Source organism: Chaetodon trifascialis, chromosome 16 (assembly GCF_039877785.1).
Source record: "Chaetodon trifascialis isolate fChaTrf1 chromosome 16, fChaTrf1.hap1, whole genome shotgun sequence".
In the NCBI taxonomy this organism is placed as follows: Eukaryota; Metazoa; Chordata; class Actinopteri; order Chaetodontiformes; family Chaetodontidae; genus Chaetodon; species Chaetodon trifascialis.
The window spans coordinates 2,242,083-2,259,273 of NC_092071.1; the positions used below are offsets into that span (position 1 = coordinate 2,242,083).

The 17,191-nt window shown below is 47.0% G+C and overlaps 2 protein-coding genes across 5 annotated transcripts in view; one reads left to right on the forward strand and one right to left on the reverse strand.

The window, feature by feature from the left end:
• Positions 1-7,407, forward strand: part of myo7ab (myosin VIIAb) — a 28,902-nt gene extending 21,495 nt beyond the window's left edge. For 3 of the 4 annotated variants that reach the window (XM_070982465.1, XM_070982468.1, XM_070982469.1), the window contains 14 exons: positions 58-248; positions 448-572; positions 659-816; positions 1,396-1,549; positions 2,237-2,392; positions 2,512-2,617; positions 3,289-3,402; positions 3,508-3,595; positions 3,689-3,795; positions 4,434-4,619; positions 5,136-5,252; positions 5,731-5,814; positions 6,099-6,218; positions 6,320-7,407. In XM_070982465.1, the coding sequence (XP_070838566.1) occupies positions 58-248; positions 448-572; positions 659-816; positions 1,396-1,549; positions 2,237-2,392; positions 2,512-2,617; positions 3,289-3,402; positions 3,508-3,595; positions 3,689-3,795; positions 4,434-4,619; positions 5,136-5,252; positions 5,731-5,814; positions 6,099-6,218; positions 6,320-6,412 (1,799 nt within the window). In that variant the 3' untranslated portion in view covers positions 6,413-7,407. The remainder of the gene's footprint in view (positions 1-57; positions 249-447; positions 573-658; positions 817-1,395; positions 1,550-2,236; positions 2,393-2,511; positions 2,618-3,288; positions 3,403-3,507; positions 3,596-3,688; positions 3,796-4,433; positions 4,620-5,135; positions 5,253-5,730; positions 5,815-6,098; positions 6,219-6,319) is intronic. The other variant, XM_070982467.1, reaches the window with a different exon arrangement.
• Positions 7,408-7,721: 314 nt separating this feature from the next.
• Positions 7,722-16,916, reverse strand: LOC139344368 (glycerophosphodiester phosphodiesterase domain-containing protein 5-like). Its single transcript, XM_070982470.1, has 16 exons — positions 16,804-16,916; positions 15,494-15,713; positions 14,663-14,766; positions 13,943-14,036; positions 13,252-13,311; positions 11,635-11,733; positions 11,461-11,554; positions 11,021-11,166; positions 10,356-10,438; positions 10,128-10,278; positions 9,586-9,810; positions 9,075-9,232; positions 8,849-8,996; positions 8,687-8,769; positions 8,535-8,602; positions 7,722-7,867 (listed from the first exon to the last, which is right to left on the reverse strand). Exons 2-16 carry the CDS (start codon positions 15,665-15,667, stop codon positions 7,770-7,772), a joined length of 1,785 nt encoding a protein of 594 aa, XP_070838571.1. The 5' UTR covers positions 15,668-15,713; positions 16,804-16,916; the 3' UTR covers positions 7,722-7,769.
• Positions 16,917-17,191: the final 275 nt, after the last annotated feature.

Consider the following 17,191-nt stretch of genomic DNA (forward strand, 5'->3'; position numbering starts at 1 on the left):
TTTGGCTGTTTTTTGTGTGCGTCTGTTTATTGTGTGTCTGTAATCTGTGTTTCACAGCAGGGGTCGATTCCACGTTCCTGAGTTTCTCCAAAGGGGATCTGATCATCCTGGACGAGCACGACGGGGAGCACGTGATGAACTCCGGCTGGGCTCACGGCATCAACGACAGGACCAAACACAGAGGAGACTTCCCCGCTGACTGCGTCTACGTGCTGCCCACCATCACCAGACCCCAGTACGACCTGGTGGTGAGTTGGACGCCGCGGTGATCAGCTGACCTCGCCTGGTTTTGTCCCTGAGACGTTGGACATCTGAGAACTGAAGCAGTGATTTGAGCTGCAGGAGGTTCTTCAGTCCTCTCTGTGGACTAGAAGCTAACGGTTTCCACCTGCTTCCAGTGTTTATGCTAAGCTAGGCTAACCGCCTTTCCCGCTCTCTTCGTCTCAGGCTCTTGTGAGTATGACTCCTGATCAGAGGAGAGAGTCCATTGGTTTGTCCCACATGAACCTGTCCGACAAGGAGGACAAGACGAAGGCGTACACGCTGGAGGAGTTCTCCTACGACTTCTTCAGGTGTGTTTTCATTCTTCACGGCGAGCCTGTCGCCGCTCTGCGAGGTGTGTGTGTGTGTGCGTGTGTGATCATCTCTGTGTCTCCAGGCCTCCTCCAAAGAGCACTCTGAGCAGGGTGATGATCTCGAAGTCCAGGGGGAAGGAGCGTCTGTGGAGCTGCAGCAGGGAGCCTCTCAAACAGCCTCTGCTGAAGAAGGTGCTGGCTCACGAGGAGCTCTCCCAGGAGGCCTGCCTGGCCTTCATGGATATCCTTCACAGGAGCTCCTGCCTCTGTTTCAGTCCCTGAGCCTTTTCCCCAAACACGGCACCATGTTAGTCTGAAGAAGAGATTCAGGGAGCTGACGTAGTTTATCCCCAGCGGTCGAGGTACTTTTACTCAAGTTCTGTACTTCAGCACAGTTGAGATAGAGGAATACTACTGCTGTACTTTTTACTGCACTACAAGTATCTGTCAGCTTTAGTTACTCTGCTAAAGAAGATGTTTACGTAGAAAACACATGAAGAGCTTCTAAAAGTTAAATAAATGATTAATTAATTGGTCGAATGGCAGAAAAATTAATTGATATTTCTATATTTGATCATCCCAGCTTCCCAAATGTGAAGAATTGCTGCTTTTCTGTTTAATTATTTTCATATTTTCAATTTATTTTTTACAAATTTTGAGCGTTTCTCTTAAATTCTTCTCACTTTTTTCATGTTTTTGTCATTTCTCGCCTCATTTATTCATTTATTGTTTTAAATTGTTGCTAAAAACACACACTTCCTGCATCAGACACACCCTCCTGTGTCGAGCTCACGGTTGGTGTTCTTAACCTCGCCTCCACCTGTGATGAAGTACATGGGCGACTACCCGTCCAAACGGGTGCGTTCAGTCAACGAGCTCACCGATCAGATCTTTGAAGGGGCGCTGAAGGCCGAGCCACTCAAAGACGAGATCTTCTGTCAGATTCTCAAACAGCTCACTGATAACCACATCAAGTACGTCTGAAGCACACACACACACACACACACAGTTTGTGTGTCTTGGCTTTTGAACAGAAAAAACAGTCAGTGCGCTAAGTGGCCAAAAGTATGTGGACGTCTGCACATGATGCTTGTGTGATTTTTGAAGGCATGAATGATGGGATTTTCTGCCAATCAGCTATAAGAGAATCAGTGACGTTGGGTCAGGAAGTTTAAATCGGTTATAATGGACGTTTTTGTTATAATGCCAGTGTGAACGCTGTCGCTCATAGCGGAGAATCTGCAGCTGACCTCGGCTTCACGGAGCTTTTACTGACTTTCAGCTCATAGTTTAGCCGTCTGGTTTTGGTGTAGCTGATGAACATAGTGGAGCTTTTAGCAGCTAACGAGATCAGAATTTCCCTCAGGGGTTGGTGGAGACAAAAAATAAAGCAAAAAGAGTGTGAGTACTGGACTTTTTGGACTTTGGAAACATGACTCCAAACTGCCAAAGGTGTAAATAAGTGAAATAAATGAGGACTGTTTGCGGTGTTCATGACTGGTGTCTGCTGCCCCCCGGTGGCCAAACGGTGTTACAGCAGGTTTAAGGACTGGACTTGGAGCCTGGGGCCACATCATTGTGTAAACTCTCGTTGTGTGTGTGTGTGTGTGTGTGTGTGTGTGTGTGTGTGTGTGTGTGTGTGTGTGTGTGTGTGTGTGTAGGTACAGTGAGGAGAAGGGCTGGGAGCTGCTGTGGCTCTGCACTGGTTTGTTTCCTCCCAGTAACATCCTGCTGCCTCACGTCCAGAAGTTCCTCCAGGCCAAGAAACATTATCCGCTGGCTCCAGACTGCATGCAGCGGCTCCAGAAGGCCTTACGGTGAGACACGCGCACACGCACACACACACACACGCACGCACACACGCACACACGCACTTTCCTCTGCTCTTTCTGTTGCCTTCATCCACTTCATGTCTCCTCTCTGTTATTCTTCGTAGAAATGGATCCAGAAAGTATCCTCCTCACCTGGTGGAGGTGGAGGCCATCCAGCACAAAACCACTCAGATCTTCCACAAAGTTTACTTCCCCGATGACTCGGACGAGGTCAGTGAGAACATCTTAAAGTAAGAACTGCAGAGGTCACATGTACGCTGTGTGTGTGTGTGTGTGTGTGTGTGTGGGGGGGGTTAATGCTAGCCAAGGTTAGCTAACGTTAGCTAAGTATTACAGCAGAGCGGACAGCGCTGAGTCGGCCGGCTGCCTTCAGCTGCTGTCCCTCTGCTGTCTTAGTTAGCATCATCCTGTCACCCTGTTTTCATGCACTTCTCACTATTTACAGTCAGACTTTGCAACAGTAAAACTTGAATTTATTAGCAGTAAAATGCACTTTTTTTCAGTTTAATACATTTTACTGTTTAGCAGCTACAGCTTTATTTCCTCTGGTGTGACCTGCAAAGCTTATGGTGCCTAATATCAGCATTAATAATATTATCATGAGCTCGTTAGCTAGCTTTAGGTGCGACTGTTTTGGCTGCAGATGATGAGACTTCTTATATAGAAAGAGGCATTTCTGAACTTCTCTGAAGGCTTCAGACTGATTGAAGTGAGTTTATTCCTTCATCTGAACTGAAATCCTGAAAACGATCACGACTGGAGACTCGAACAGTTTTATTAACGTTTACCGTTCGTGGCTTTTCTGCGAAGCTGCTGTAAAAACACAGACTTTCCTTCTTTCTCGCAGCGTTTCGTATATAAGCAGCCGTCTGTGTTTGCAGGTGTTTGAAGTGGAGTCGAGCACCAAGGCCAAAGACTTCTGCCACAACATCTCCGGACGCCTTCTGCTCAAGTCCTCCGAAGGCTTCAGTCTGTTTGTGAAGATCACCGACAAGGTGACGAGCCGTCGGTCTGGGTTTTACCAAACATCTGCTCGCTAGCAGCAGGAGACGAGCACGTTCAGATCAGCCAATCAAAAGTGAGATGTTCTTCTTCTGCAGGTGATCAGCGTGCCCGATGGCGACTTCTTCTTCGACTTCGTGAGGCACCTGACCGACTGGATCAAGAAAGCCCGACACGTGAAAGACGGTGAGAATGGTCTTCTCCTCTAAGCTCACCTGTTTTGTATCTCCATGGAAACCATCAGTCACGTGTGTGTGCGTGTGTGTGTGCGGCGTGCAGGTGTAGTGCCTTCACTGACCTATCAGGTGTTCTTCATGAAGAAGCTGTGGACGAACACCACGCCGGGAAAGGACGCCATGGCCGACTCCATCTTCCACTACTACCAAGTGAGCGACCTCAGTACCACGAGTACTCAGAGCCTGTACTTCAGTACTAATACCACATTTAAACTGCTTTATATACTGTTGGCTTGTCACAGGCTGTCCTGTGAGAACCACGCATCTCCAAACGCTTGCTGAGCTCAGAGAAACAGCTGTTTTCAGCTTTGACAAACTAACCTGAAAAGAACAAATGAAACGCAGTAAAAAGCACAATGTTTGCCTCTGAAATGTAGAAGTATAAAAGTGCCTTGATACTAGAGTAAAAATACATGACTCTCAGAAAATCTAACTTTATTTAAAACAAATGTATTGACATTCATTGCTTCCTGCATCTCTTCATGCTGTTTTTATGCTAATGCTACGATGCTCTGAGACACAGAAACCTGAGGAAACAGGCTGCACTCCAATCAGCGTGAATCATTTTCTGAATTAAAGACTCAGTAATACTTAATTAATGGTCAGCTGGCCTCCAGCTGTGCTGCAGAAGTTCCCCACAGAGCTGCAAGCCAACATCACCTTCTCACCATCACGTCGTAGAGTTTAAGGTTTCTGTGACTCGAGCAACGACCTGAACCGCTGCGTCCATCTTATCCGCACTCGTCTCCGTTTTATGTCCGTTAATCGACTTCGTCTCTGGACGACAGGAGCTGCCAAAGTATCTGCGAGGCTACCACAAGTGTCCCAAGGAGGAGGTGCACCAGCTGGCAGCGCTGATCTACAGGGTGAAGTTCGAGGAGGAGAAATCCCACTTTCAGAATATTTCCAAGATCCTGAAGGAGCTCGTCCCTCAAGACCAGATCAGACTTCTGTCCCCCGACGACTGGAAGAGGGTGAGCTGACGCGGTGACGTCAAGGTTTCGTGGCTGAGCAGTCCAACGTCGTCACTGACTTCATTCCACCCTCAGAGGACGTACAACGTTTTTTCTGCTGTCTTATTTTGAGCTAAATGCTAACTTCAGCATGCTAACATGCCGTCAGTGTTTTCAGTGTTCACCAGCGTAGTTTAGCGTGTTAGCATGCTAACATCTGCCAATTAGCTGTAAAAGGTACAGCTGAGGCTGATGGGAAACCCAGAGGACACGTGAACGTCTGAACCTGACTGAACACTAAGAGACCGCACGCACGCGCACGCACACACACATACACGTGTACAATGTATAACAGTGGTAATCGATGATCAATAGACTGCAGTCAATACAGGCAGTCATTCATTCTAATAATATCTTCACTCAGTGGGGCTAAAGCGCCATCGACACTGACCACAGATCAGACGTTTATGTCCTCCTGGTTTGTCTCCTGTGACGTTTATGTCCTCCTGGTTTGTCTCCTGTGCGTCTCCCTCTCAGTCCATCATGACGCTGTTCAACAAGCACTCAGGAAAGACTCGAGAAGAAGCCAAACTCTCCTTCCTCAGACTCATTTACAAATGGCCGACGTTCGGCTCGGCCTTCTTTGAAGTCAAGGTGAGACGAGACGCTGAATGTTTGTTTTTATCAGGGTGGAAGAAGAACGCAGAGCTTTTACTTCAGTAAAGCAACACAGTAGTGTTTAAATACAAGTAAAAGCCATGCATTCAAATTTTGATTGCAGTATAAAAGTATTAGTATGAAAAGTAAAAGTACTCAAGCTGCAGGGTCATTTCAGAGTATTGTATGTTCTGATCACTGGATTATTGATGCATCCATGTGTAAACATAAGTGGAGCTGATTTTAATTACTTTATATATACTTCTGGGTAGTTTAATCTATATTGAATCTGTAAAGTAAATATGAAGTAAAGCTTTTAAATCAATATAGTGAAGTAAAAGTACAATATTTGCCTCTGAAATGTGGGCAAGTACGAGTATAAAGTATTAGAAAATAGAATTATTCAAAGTACAAATATCTTAAAATTGTATTTCACTGCAGCACTCGAGTAAATGTTTTGTTTTTTGTTCTGCAGCAAACAACTGATCCAAATTACCCAGAAACCCTCCTGATCGCGATCAACAAGCACGGCGTCAGTCTCATCGATCCAAAGTCGAAGGTGAGTCCAAATTTCTGAACGCTGAAAGCAGCAGCAGGTGACTCAGAGTCAGGACAGATCGAGTCCATGCAGTTTACAGACTGACGTTTATCACGGCGTCCTGTCCTCCGTCCACTTCTACCGTCCAGGTGAGGACGTGACTCCTCATTAATGCATGAAGGAGTTCGCTCTGCCTGAGAGGTGTCCAGTCATCAATGAGGGACTGAAACTGAACTACATTACCCATAATGCACCATCACGCGAGTCTGTGTCTGAGCTCGTCTCACCTCTCGTCCCCCCTGCAGGACATCCTCACCACTCACCCCTTCACCAAGATCTCCAACTGGAGCAGCGGCAACACGTACTTCCACATCACCATCGGGAACCTGGTGCGAGGCAGCAAGCTGCTGTGCGAAACCTCTCTGGTGAGCCAATCAGAACGCAGCGCGACTCGCAGGCCGCTGTCTTAAACATAGATCAGTGCGGCTGCAGAGCGGCATCTGACCTTTGACCTCTGACCCCCCAGGGCTACAAAATGGACGACCTCCTGACCTCTTACATCAGCCAGATGCTGACGACGATGACCAAACAGCGAACATCCCGCAGCAGCAGCAAGTGAGCGGGAAACTCATCGATTACGAGCAATCGCACACATGCGCGCACGCACGCACGCTAGCGGTGTGTTCGTCAGTGGTCCCATAAAGAGGTTGTTAAGGCGGTTCACTGGTGATCAACTGGCGCTGTGATGATGTCACGCAGCCTCATTTGGCGTCGGCCCGTCTTAACACTCACAGGTTGCCTTTAAACGACCTTTTCCGCCATCGACAGTTTGGGTTTCTGTCTGTAAACGCCGTCGTCACTGAACGCCGCTCGTCCTCTAAGGTGTTCATGCGACCGAGCGCAGAACAGCTGGAACGCTGCGAAAAACAACCGAGACCAGAACCAATCGCGTCTAATCAAACACAATGCTCTCACCTGTTACCTGTCAGCCTGTTTACCTGAGGAGTGCTCCAAACAGGAGCTGTTCTCAGGTCAGTTTATGTCACGAAGGAGTAGAAACACATCATTCGGTTTGATTTTACGCAGCGTCTCAGCTGTTTTTGGACCTCAGGTTTGTGTTTTTAGCCGTTTTCAGACAGAATTCAACACGTTTCCTTCCATCAAAGCTGCATTTGAGCCTCTCGTTTGAATCTCAGAGTTAGTTTGACACCAGTTTACCAAAGCTAACCGACATCCATCACACACCTTTCACGTCTCCTTCGTCGTCTCCTTCGTTCCCGTTTGCCAACTCTCAAACTGGAACACACGAAGAAGAAACTGCCGTAAGCCGTCTCCAGTTATTTAAATAAAACCTGATTTATTTTTTTTTTTATTGCATCGTTAGTCGAGCAAACAGAGCGTCTGTGTGCCACAAAGTTCAAACACCTGTTAGTTTGACATCATGTAGATTTATGCTGATTTTATGCTCGGTGGTCTTTTTTCTCCATGTATGAACTGTTAGCGTTGATTTTCAAGCATCGAGTCACAATCAGAAGTGTTTGTATTACGGAGAGGTGCTTTCCTCCGTGCTGTGACCACATGTCCTGACGTAGATGTGAATAAATGACATTTTGCAAAGAGCACAGAGACGTTCATTTCTCTTAAAGCGAAGTTGGAAACCAACGAGACTGAAGCCTGTGAGGACGCCTGCAGGCAGCACTCAGGGAAAGGAGTAAGTATTTATACTTCAGATTCTCCCACAGACTCCAGTTTTTTTGTTTGTTAAATGACAAAGTGTTAATTAGTCTGACAGGCTAGCTGCTTCCTGTTTCCAGCCTTTGTGCTAAGCTGAGCTAAGCTAACCAGCTGCTAGCAGGCAGATGCCGTCTTCTGACTTCAGGCTTCAACCTGATTAGATTTGTGGTAAATCAGCTGCGAACAAAGTGAAGAGATGTTTCTGTCTGTTTATTTCATGAAACCCGTGTCCAGCAGAGATCTTACATGTTGGCAGTTTGCGGCTCAGCATTTCCGGGTCGGCTCAGCGTCCTCTCGGCTTGACAGTTCGCACTCGACACCGACCAGATATCGCTCATCTCTGAGGGGAGGCAGAGAAACACGGTGTGACTTCAGAACAGCAGCGTCAAACAGAATATTTCCTAAACCGGCAGATTAATTTTTTGTTAATGGATTCATGGTTTAGTGGAAAAACAGTCCAAAATTAATTGAAATGATCAAGTTGAATCAATTAATGGTTGAGTTGAGTCCAGAAGACGCCATGATGGTAACTGAAGAGGAGGAAGAGCACAAGTCCACAGCAAAGCTTCACAAACCCTCTTACAAACACAAGAGTCACATGATGAACTTACATTAATAAAACATGCTGATGAGGCGGATTTGTTAGCTTTCCTCTGAGCTAGGCTAGCTGTTTCCCCCTGTTTTCAGTCTTTATGCTAAGCTAACCTCAAAGATACGAAAGTGGTATCAGTCTTCTCACTTAAATCTCAGCAAGAAAGCAAATAGGAGTAAATGTTTAAGAGCAGCATTAAGAGCTTTCCTGCTTCATTTCAGAGGATCCGTCTTGTTGCAGACTTTTCCATCTTGGTACGTTTTTCCACGAGGATTTTGTTAATAAACATGCTCAGAAACAGTGTGAAAAGCTTGAGAAGATGCACAAATTAGCTCATCTGTACAGCGGTGACGTCCACGATGACGTATGAAGCCTAAAAGAGCAGAAACACCGGATGGATGGACGTTTGATTTACCCGTCCTGAACTTGCTGTACGTCCCGTTGTCCTGCGAGATTTTGAAAGTCAGTCCTCGCTCTCGCCACCTGTTGGCAAACAACATGTGACCCGTTTTATCCAGAGCAGCTCGGTCCTCGTGGTGTTCTTCACTGCGTGTGTGTGAGACTCACCGGTGAAAGGTGAAGATGATGACGATCAGCACGAAGGACAGCAGATCAGTGAGGATCCACATCAGTTTGTACTCGTCTGGACTCTGAACACGGTGAATAAAAGGATGTGGTTGTACAGTGATGGAGTAAACAGTCACTTATTTGGCGGTGAGGTGAAGTTACCATGAGGAAGAGCGGGGAGCTCATGGCGCCCAGCAGGTGGGGGGCGTTGGTGGTGACCGACTGCACGCCGCTGCACCAGGCCAGCGAGTAGAGCCACGGCTGGCTGATCACGTACAGGTTGGTGGAGATGTTCGCTGCAGCGTGTTCACTGCACACACACGAGGAGGGAAGTCATGACGTGTTACACAACGCCGCCTCTGACAGACACACACACACACACACACACCTGATGAGCTCGGGGGACATGGAGCTGTAGTGCAGGTTCAGTTTGACGATGTGGTTCCTCTGCAGCTCCTCCAGGGGGAGCCGGCTGCCTGACGTCTGCTGGAGCTCCGGGTCCATCTCCTGGACCAGAGCCCGCAGGTCTGGTGGCAGCCACAGCACCTGAGGGACGACACACACACACACACACACACACACACACACACACACACACACACACACACACACACACACACACACACACACACACACACACACACACACACACACACACACACACACACACACACACACACAAGCTTTTTCTACTCCGCTCACACGTTGATTAAACAAAGTGATTGATCCATTTTGAACCTGCAATGTCTGATTTGGCCACTCGGGGGCAGCAGAGACACTTAGAACGAGTTCAATCTGTTCTTTATTTAAACATCCAGCAGTTACAGAACATCAGCAGCACTTTGAGCTTGTGGTGAATATTCCAATCAGAAAGTACCTCCTCGGCCCTGCGGGCTCACCTGCGAGGACTGGATGGAGGACTCGTTCTGGATGACCTCCAGCGTGCGTTGGATCCAGGTGTCTCTGTACGGGTGACCTCTGGGCGGACGGTAGAGGTCAAAGATCACCAGCTTGTCGTTGTGAGCGGCCAGCTGGAGGAAGATCCGCAGGCTGCAGACCGACTGTGTTCCCGCCCGCCGGCGCCCGTCTGCCCCCAGAGAGCCGACCGTGCCGAAGGGGTCATGCTGGAAGAGACGGACGTCGATATCTAATTAACTGAACAGAACAAAGTGTTCCTCATCCACCAGCTGAGGGCGACCTGCTGATAACCAGCAACACTCTCACGTTAGATAAGAGCGAGGAGCTGGAGCGATGTTTAACGTCTTCACCTGAAAACTGATCTAAAGAATGAATTCACTGTTAAAACTGCACATTAAGTCTGTGTCGATCTAATTAATTCAGTGATCAATGTTTGAGCTCTGCTGCTCTGAGCGCTGACACATCAGCAGAGGAAAACCCGCTCTGTGTATTTTTACTGCATTCGCTTCCAGTACTGACTCACCGACAGGAACCAGGCGCCGGCGTTCAGGCTCTGCAGCTCAGACCAGGTGAACATGGACGCCGGGAAGCCGGTCCGGTTGGGGAAGATCTCGTGGACGTTGGTGGTCCTCTGAAGGGTCTGGTCGTGCATCAGGAAGGGAACGCCATCGATGCTACAACCACGAGAGCAGAAATGTTCAAATCTGGACAAGCAAAAACTCAGACTGAACTCCGTGAACGTCCCGCTGACCTGATGGTGACGTCTGTCTCCAGACCTTCACTTCCTGCCTCCACGGCCTTCTCAAACGACATCAGCGTGTTTTCTGGAGCGAGCTGCAGGAGATAAACACGATGATTATGGACAACATGAGACTTCGCTGCTGTGGAGAGAGGCAACTTTTCCACAATAACCTGAGAAATGTTCACGATCGCAGTCTGAGAGCCAATTCGTCGATTTAAAAAAGCTGTTTGGACCATCGTTTCATCGTTTTTTCAAGGAAAAAAAGTAAAAATATTCTCTGGTTTCAGCAAATGTGAGAAATTGATTCGTTGATTTCGTCATCTGTGACATTAAAATTACAAATCTGACTTTCAGACAAGCTAACTGACGACATCACTGTTGATATTTAGGCTGAATGATTACGTCGAGAAAATCATCAATAAGCAGTTTGATCAATACCAACGATAACTGATCACTACAGTCCAAATCCACATTTTGTTTCCTGACGAACTGAAAACATCACAGAAGAAGATCAATGTGAAAATTACCGGAGAGTAAATGCCCATGGTTATTTTTTACAGTGTGAACTTGTCAGATGATCGATCACATGGTTATTTTTTACAGTGTAAACTTGTCAGGTTATGGCTCACATGGTTATTTTTTACAGTGTAAACTGTTGTCAGATCATTGCTCACCATGGGGGCCCCTCTGTGGCCAATGAGGGCCGGTGGGGGGCCCAGGGTCCCCTCCTCTTTGATACAAGGAGAATACAGACCGAGGGGCACCAGGTAGAGTCCAGACAGGGCCGTCAGGTACCCCCCCATGATCAGGCCCCGCCTGGCTGGAACACAAACAGACTCTTAGTTTTTCAGTTCAAATCGTTTTAAACCCACAGACGGTGAGATGATCAGTTTTATTTCTGAATTATCCTCAAAAACATGTTTTACAAACGTGAAACAGGTTCGTTAATTCTTCAGGAGCCGACTGAGAAACAGACAGGAAGCTCTGCGACCTTTGGACAGAGCTCAGGCTAACGGTTCCCTCTGTTTCCAGTCTTTGTGCTAAGCTACGCTAACTGCCGGCTGACTGAACCTCAGCACGACGTTCAGTGAAGTGAAACGTGAACAAACCTCACCTCTGCTGCTCATACGGAAGAAGTGCAAGGCTATTGGCCAGGCCAGCGCTGTCATCAGTAAGACTCCACCCACATGCAAATAAGGTGCAGTCACCTGGTCAGAAACAAAACAGGTCAGGTGTCAGTGAGGAGGCTTACAGCAGGAGGAGGAGGAGGAGGAGGAGGAGGGGTCACCTGGAAGGAGAGCAGCAGCGTCGTCCATTCTTTACTCCACAGGTCGGACAGCACGGCCGTGGCCACGATGGAGAAGGTGAGACTCACCAGGATCCCAATCTGACGACCAGGAAACAACAGATGACGAGACAGTCAGTGTCAAACATAACGAAATGTCTCATTGGTCCATCTGCACCTTGTCTTTAGCCAATCAGAAACTCTCATTTACACAAAGAGACCTGAGAACGAGACACCAAGAAAAAGAGTGAACGCCTTCAAATTAACCTGCTTCTCTGCTTTGATTGGTCATAAAATGTCTGATCTTCATCCAGCTCGCAGGTACAAACAACAAACAGCCTCTAAACACTGACGGTGCAGGTGGAGAGGCGATCGTCGGGGTTAAAGGCAGAAAATATAACATTTCTACATGAAAATGTCTAAAACGACCTGTTTTATTAAGTGTGTAACTCAATTATCCCAAATGTTTTGTTCAAACAGAATCTAAAGTCACTGGAGGTGAAGGTGCGTTTCATTTGCTCGCCTTCACCCCCCAGTCGCTGTAACCTCCAGAGAAACACGATGATCCGTCAGACTGAGGCAGGAAGTCTGAAGCATGAATAAAACTTTATACGTAACCTCGTCCGTGAACGTTTCTGCTTGAGTGACATCATGATATCATCAGATGGCGTCTTCTCATTGGCTGCTGTGTTCAGCGGCGGTGGACTCTCCACACACAGAGTTCCGGTCTGGTCTTGAGGTCTGGGTCACTCCTGAACCTGGTTTTCTTTCTGTGGAGCCTCTCTGATGCTTTGTGTTGTTCACTGCAGGCTGTCCGTCCAGATTTAGAGGCGTTTTGTCCTCCAAACAACTCCACCTTCGTCTCATCCGTCCAAAAACGTTCTCCCAGCAGTGTCGTCAAGCGTCCAGATGCTCCTTGGCAAACGTCATCGGTGGCGTCCCGCCATGGACGTCCTGTGTGATGAAACCTCTGCAGATGGAGGACGGACGCCCACAGATGTCGGTGTGTTCAGTGACTCCGTCAGGCCTTCGGCTGAAGCCTTGGATAAACATTTCTACCTTCATGTAAATCTATTATTGATCGAAGGTCTTCCCTCGTTACTCGATTCCTGACTTAAATTAACTTTCACTGCTGATCGACTTCGAGGTTTTTCAACCTTTAACAGTGTTTTTTAATACGGACGACTGGTTTGTTTTTACTTTAAACAGCTGATCAGATGAAGATCAGACGCTATTTTAAGACAAATTCATCAATAAACGCTTCACTCTTTCCTGCCACTGTACACACACACACACACACACACACACACACACACACACACACACACACACACACACACACACACACACACACACACACACACACACACACACACACACACACACACACACACACACACACACACACACACACACACACACACACACTCTGTCATTAATCAGTCATCTCGATCAGCTTTGTTGCCTGATCAGCAGTCGTATCAGAGAACTCAGAGAAATCAATCAGTGACTCTAAAGCAAACAGCTTCTCTCCACCTGGATGGTTCGGTGAGTGACGAAGATGAGGGCAGAGCCTTCATCGTCTGAACTTTGACCCTTGGTTCAGAGGTGCAGCGTTACCTTGTGACTCCAGTGTAAATAAAGCTTCTGGCCTTCTGAGAGCAGACACACGGCCAGCAGCTGCACAGAAGAAGAAAACACACACTCAACATGTGAAGATGTGACGCCGCAGCTGCAACTATCAAATATTTTCAGTATTGATTAATCTGACAACTATTTCACACTTAATCGATTAATTGTTCGGTCTATAGAAGAATGTGAAAGACTTCTTTTGTTCAGCCAACAGTCGAAAACCCACAGACTCGTCAGTTACCCTCATGAAGACAAAGAAAATCCAAACATTTCACAAGCTGGAAGCAGCAAATGTTTGAGATTTGAAACTGAAAAACGAATGAAACCATTAATCGATTATCAGAATAGTTGCCGATTAGTTATCTTTCAATCGACTGATCGATTAATCTGTGCAGCTCTGCAGAGAACGTCTCGTGTGCACCAAGCACCGAGCTAAAGGAGGCTATTAGCTTAACTTAGCTTAGCTTAGCAGAAAGAGTTTAATCATTAGAAATCTGTCAAACCTGAACATTACAAACTGTTGTATTACAGGTGTAGGTAGGTGTACAGGTGTACAGGACAGGCTAGCACTTAGCCTTAGCCTTCAGTGCTAAGCTAAGCTAATTGCCTCCCAGCTCCATGTGCTGCAGTGACGACACTTTGCCATCAGTGAAGCGTCAGTGTTGTGTTTTGGTCTCACCATCAGAACTGTGACGTAGGTGAAGAAGCCTGCAGCGATGACCAGCAGCACCACAGACCAGGGAAACCAGAAGCCCAGGTTCCCAAAGTTAAACCTGCACAGCCGAGAGCCCCTTCAAGTCAGAACAGGCTGAAACTCGACGACAAGCAAAGCAGATTTACAGTCTGACGTCCAGCATGAGCCGAGAGACACAGGAAGAGCGAAGAAGGGCAAAGTCGTCCAGGCGCCGCCTCCATGCTAACATTTTAGCACACAGCACTGTCTGACTGCTAGTGGGCTCCATGCTAACATGCTAACATTCAGTTAGGTGCACAGGGTATTTTGCAGGTAAACATGCTAAAGATTCTGCCTGCTGATGCTACGTGACCAGCAAAATCTCCTGGTGAACCGCAGCTAACTTTGGCTAACACTCACTGGTCCTGACCCCCCGTGGCGTCACGGTTCAAGGCAGCAACCATGAACCACGACACATCTCTTGTTTCTTCATTAATGAAGGACACAAATGCCACCCAAAAAATACAAAATCAGTAGTTTTCAGACCTTAACTGAATAAATAAATGTATGTGTTTGTCGCAATTAGCAAACAGGGAATCTGGAGGCAGGCAGCATTTCAGCACAGGAAGTCCAGAGAAGCCGCAGAGAAAGTGGAGTGAACAGAGGGTTAAACAGATTTTCAGGCCGAGATTACACACGATAACACCACAAAGTGACTCAACCCACCAGTCAAAGTCATTGTAGTCGTTCTTGGCTTGTCCCCAGAAGAAGAGAAACACCAGCGTTAAGCAGAAAGCCACCACAAGCAGAGCGAAGCTGACGCCCTCCAGCTGCCGGCAGCAGAGACAAAACATGAAACAAGTCAGCGTCCAACAATAAGCAGCGTCTTTTCTCCGTTTACTGTCTCGCTTCCTGGAGGTGGACGAGCGATCTTTGACCTCTGCGGAGACAGAATCCAAACCTTGACTGGAAAACTATTTCTACTCGTGACTTTAACTTTAATTGCGTCCCTCAGCCTTCATACATTCACACATTCACTGTTATTGCTCATTGTCAAACCTGCGTTAATGATTCATTCTCACAAGAATTCATGAGTTGTTTGTCTTTGGCCTCTGGTTCAGATGACATAAAGCATCTTACTCATGAATCTGAACTGCATGATGTGCATTAGTGAAACTGAATGCAGTCATTTGTCTTTAAATACCAGCAGAACGTGTATTTTAGTTTTATGTGTCTGTTTACTTCCAGTGGTTTTTCTGCCTCCGTCTGATTACTGAGCCTGCTTCCCGATGTCGTTTGGCCTGTGACACCATGAAATGAAGCAATGCCTACTTGCAGTCCACTTCAACATGTTTTATTGGAACGTGTCCAAAAAACAAAAGCCATGACAAGAAGGAAAGTCTGAGAAACAGACACTTGGTGCAGATAGGATATGTTTTTGCAGCCTTTGGCTCCCTGTGCACTGAAACGTAAAGGAACAGCATCACTCGGGGAGCAGCAGGAGGCGGCCTGGACCAGAGCGGTCGGTGCGCCTCCTGCGCTGGATGCTGGTCTGACCTTGTTGCAGCAGCAGTCTCCCGGCTGAGTGCGGCTCCTCTCATAGCGCCTCCACCTGCAGCCGTACAGACCGGACAGACACGACACGAACGGCCGGTGCTCGTAGCGTCGCAGCAGTTTGGCCCGAAGGCCGCGCAGGCGGCCGAACTGCAGCTGAGACAGCGTGGATGCCATGCGGTCACGCACGCGCTGGCACACCTTCCATCCTGCTCACACACACCTGAAACACAAATGTCTTATTAAATACAACCACAAGATCCCACACAGACTTTCCAGTAAGTGCATTTGCTTCAACTACATACACAGAATCAGCGTCTTTAAATCTTGGATTCCTGAAGTCTCAGCAGGAAATCTGTTGAAATTTGGTTTCCTGCAGATAAAACTCAGTTATTGTAGGCTTTAGTCGGGTTTTTTTTTATTCTTCTGTGCAGGAAATCCAAGATGCTCTGTGGGAGCCTCCAGATGTATCCAGACCTCAGTTTATGTTTATCCTCACTTGCTTCACAAAAGCCAGCTCTTGTGCAACTCACGTGTTTCAGCTCATTCTGTGGATCCAAATTACATTTTCCTTACAAACATTTGTTGATAAAAAGGCATCACACTGGAATGAAACATGTAGGTGGCACAAATCAGAGCTGAATTAGTGGTTTCTAGCATCTATAAACAACTGGAGTTTGTCCTTGTAATTGTGGTACTTTCTGTACTCTGCGTGCCACGACCTCCATAAACAAACTGAGAAAAACAATTTGTTTACATGACAAATCTGCAGTAAGGCAGTAAAACCCGTTTATATATTACACATTATTATCTGCAGCCTGTAAAGGTCAATGCAGTTAATGCATGACTGCAGGCTGAGGAAACACAGAGCTCGGATTTGAAAACCTGCCTAATTCTATTCAGTATTCTGCCATTTCAATGTCGCTTTGCTTATCGGCATAAAACACAACAGAATTCAGGATCAACAACCTGCCGTTATGCAGTTTTAACTCATTTTAATTCACAAACGGTCAGTCACGTCTTCTTCGTGGGCCGAATTGATGTCGGTTTCCTCATCATGAATAAAAAATATTAAGCGGCTGTGATCAGCTGTCCGCTTTGACCAGCGAGCTTGATCAAATCAAATTAACGGATTTTCATAATGGAGTCTGGTGATCCGCAACAGACCGAAAGAACGGGACCTGTTAAGACCCGGTTTGAACGAAAACATGAAGCTGATCACCCGAAACACATCGAGGCCAAAAAACAGGTCCAGTATCTCTGATGGGACCGAATATTCTTGTCAAACCGACACGTAGTGACGGTTGTCTTACCTCCAGGTCGGTTCTTCCTCCCGATGAGCGGCAGAGAAGAAGCCGCAGTGCGCAGCTCTTCCTCGGCGACCCGATGTGAAGCAGGTGGCCCTGAATGAGGTCGCATCAAGTTGTCACTTTGGACACCGATAACGGAAGTAAATGTCTTTCAAAATAAAGTACCAGAGTTTAACTGGATTTCTTAAACGCTTATTGGTCGCTCACATTGAACGGATTTAACTGCGTGATGTCGTCAAACGGCTACAATAGCATTTCAGCTAGCAGCAGCATCTGATATGCTTCAATTTAATGTGACAAACTGACGCGGAAATATTTTTGTTCTCCACTTTAAAACAGGTCACGCAACATAAAGAACACTAGAGGGAAGACAAAAACACTGCTATTAATA

Bases quoted from the DNA above. Each gene is read 5' to 3' on its own strand.
- LOC139344368 (XM_070982470.1), bottom strand. From the start codon at position 15,667: ATGGCATCCACGCTGTCTCAGCTGCAGTTCGGCCGCCTGCGCGGCCTT. The intron at 8,770-8,848 runs GTAACTTCACCT...CACCGTGTTCAG, and splicing joins GCTCCCCGCTCTTCCTCATG to AGTCCAGACGAGTACAAACT. The intron at 7,868-8,534 runs GTAAATCAAACG...GCCTCCCCTCAG, and splicing joins GTACAGCAAGTTCAGGACGG to AGATGAGCGATATCTGGTCG.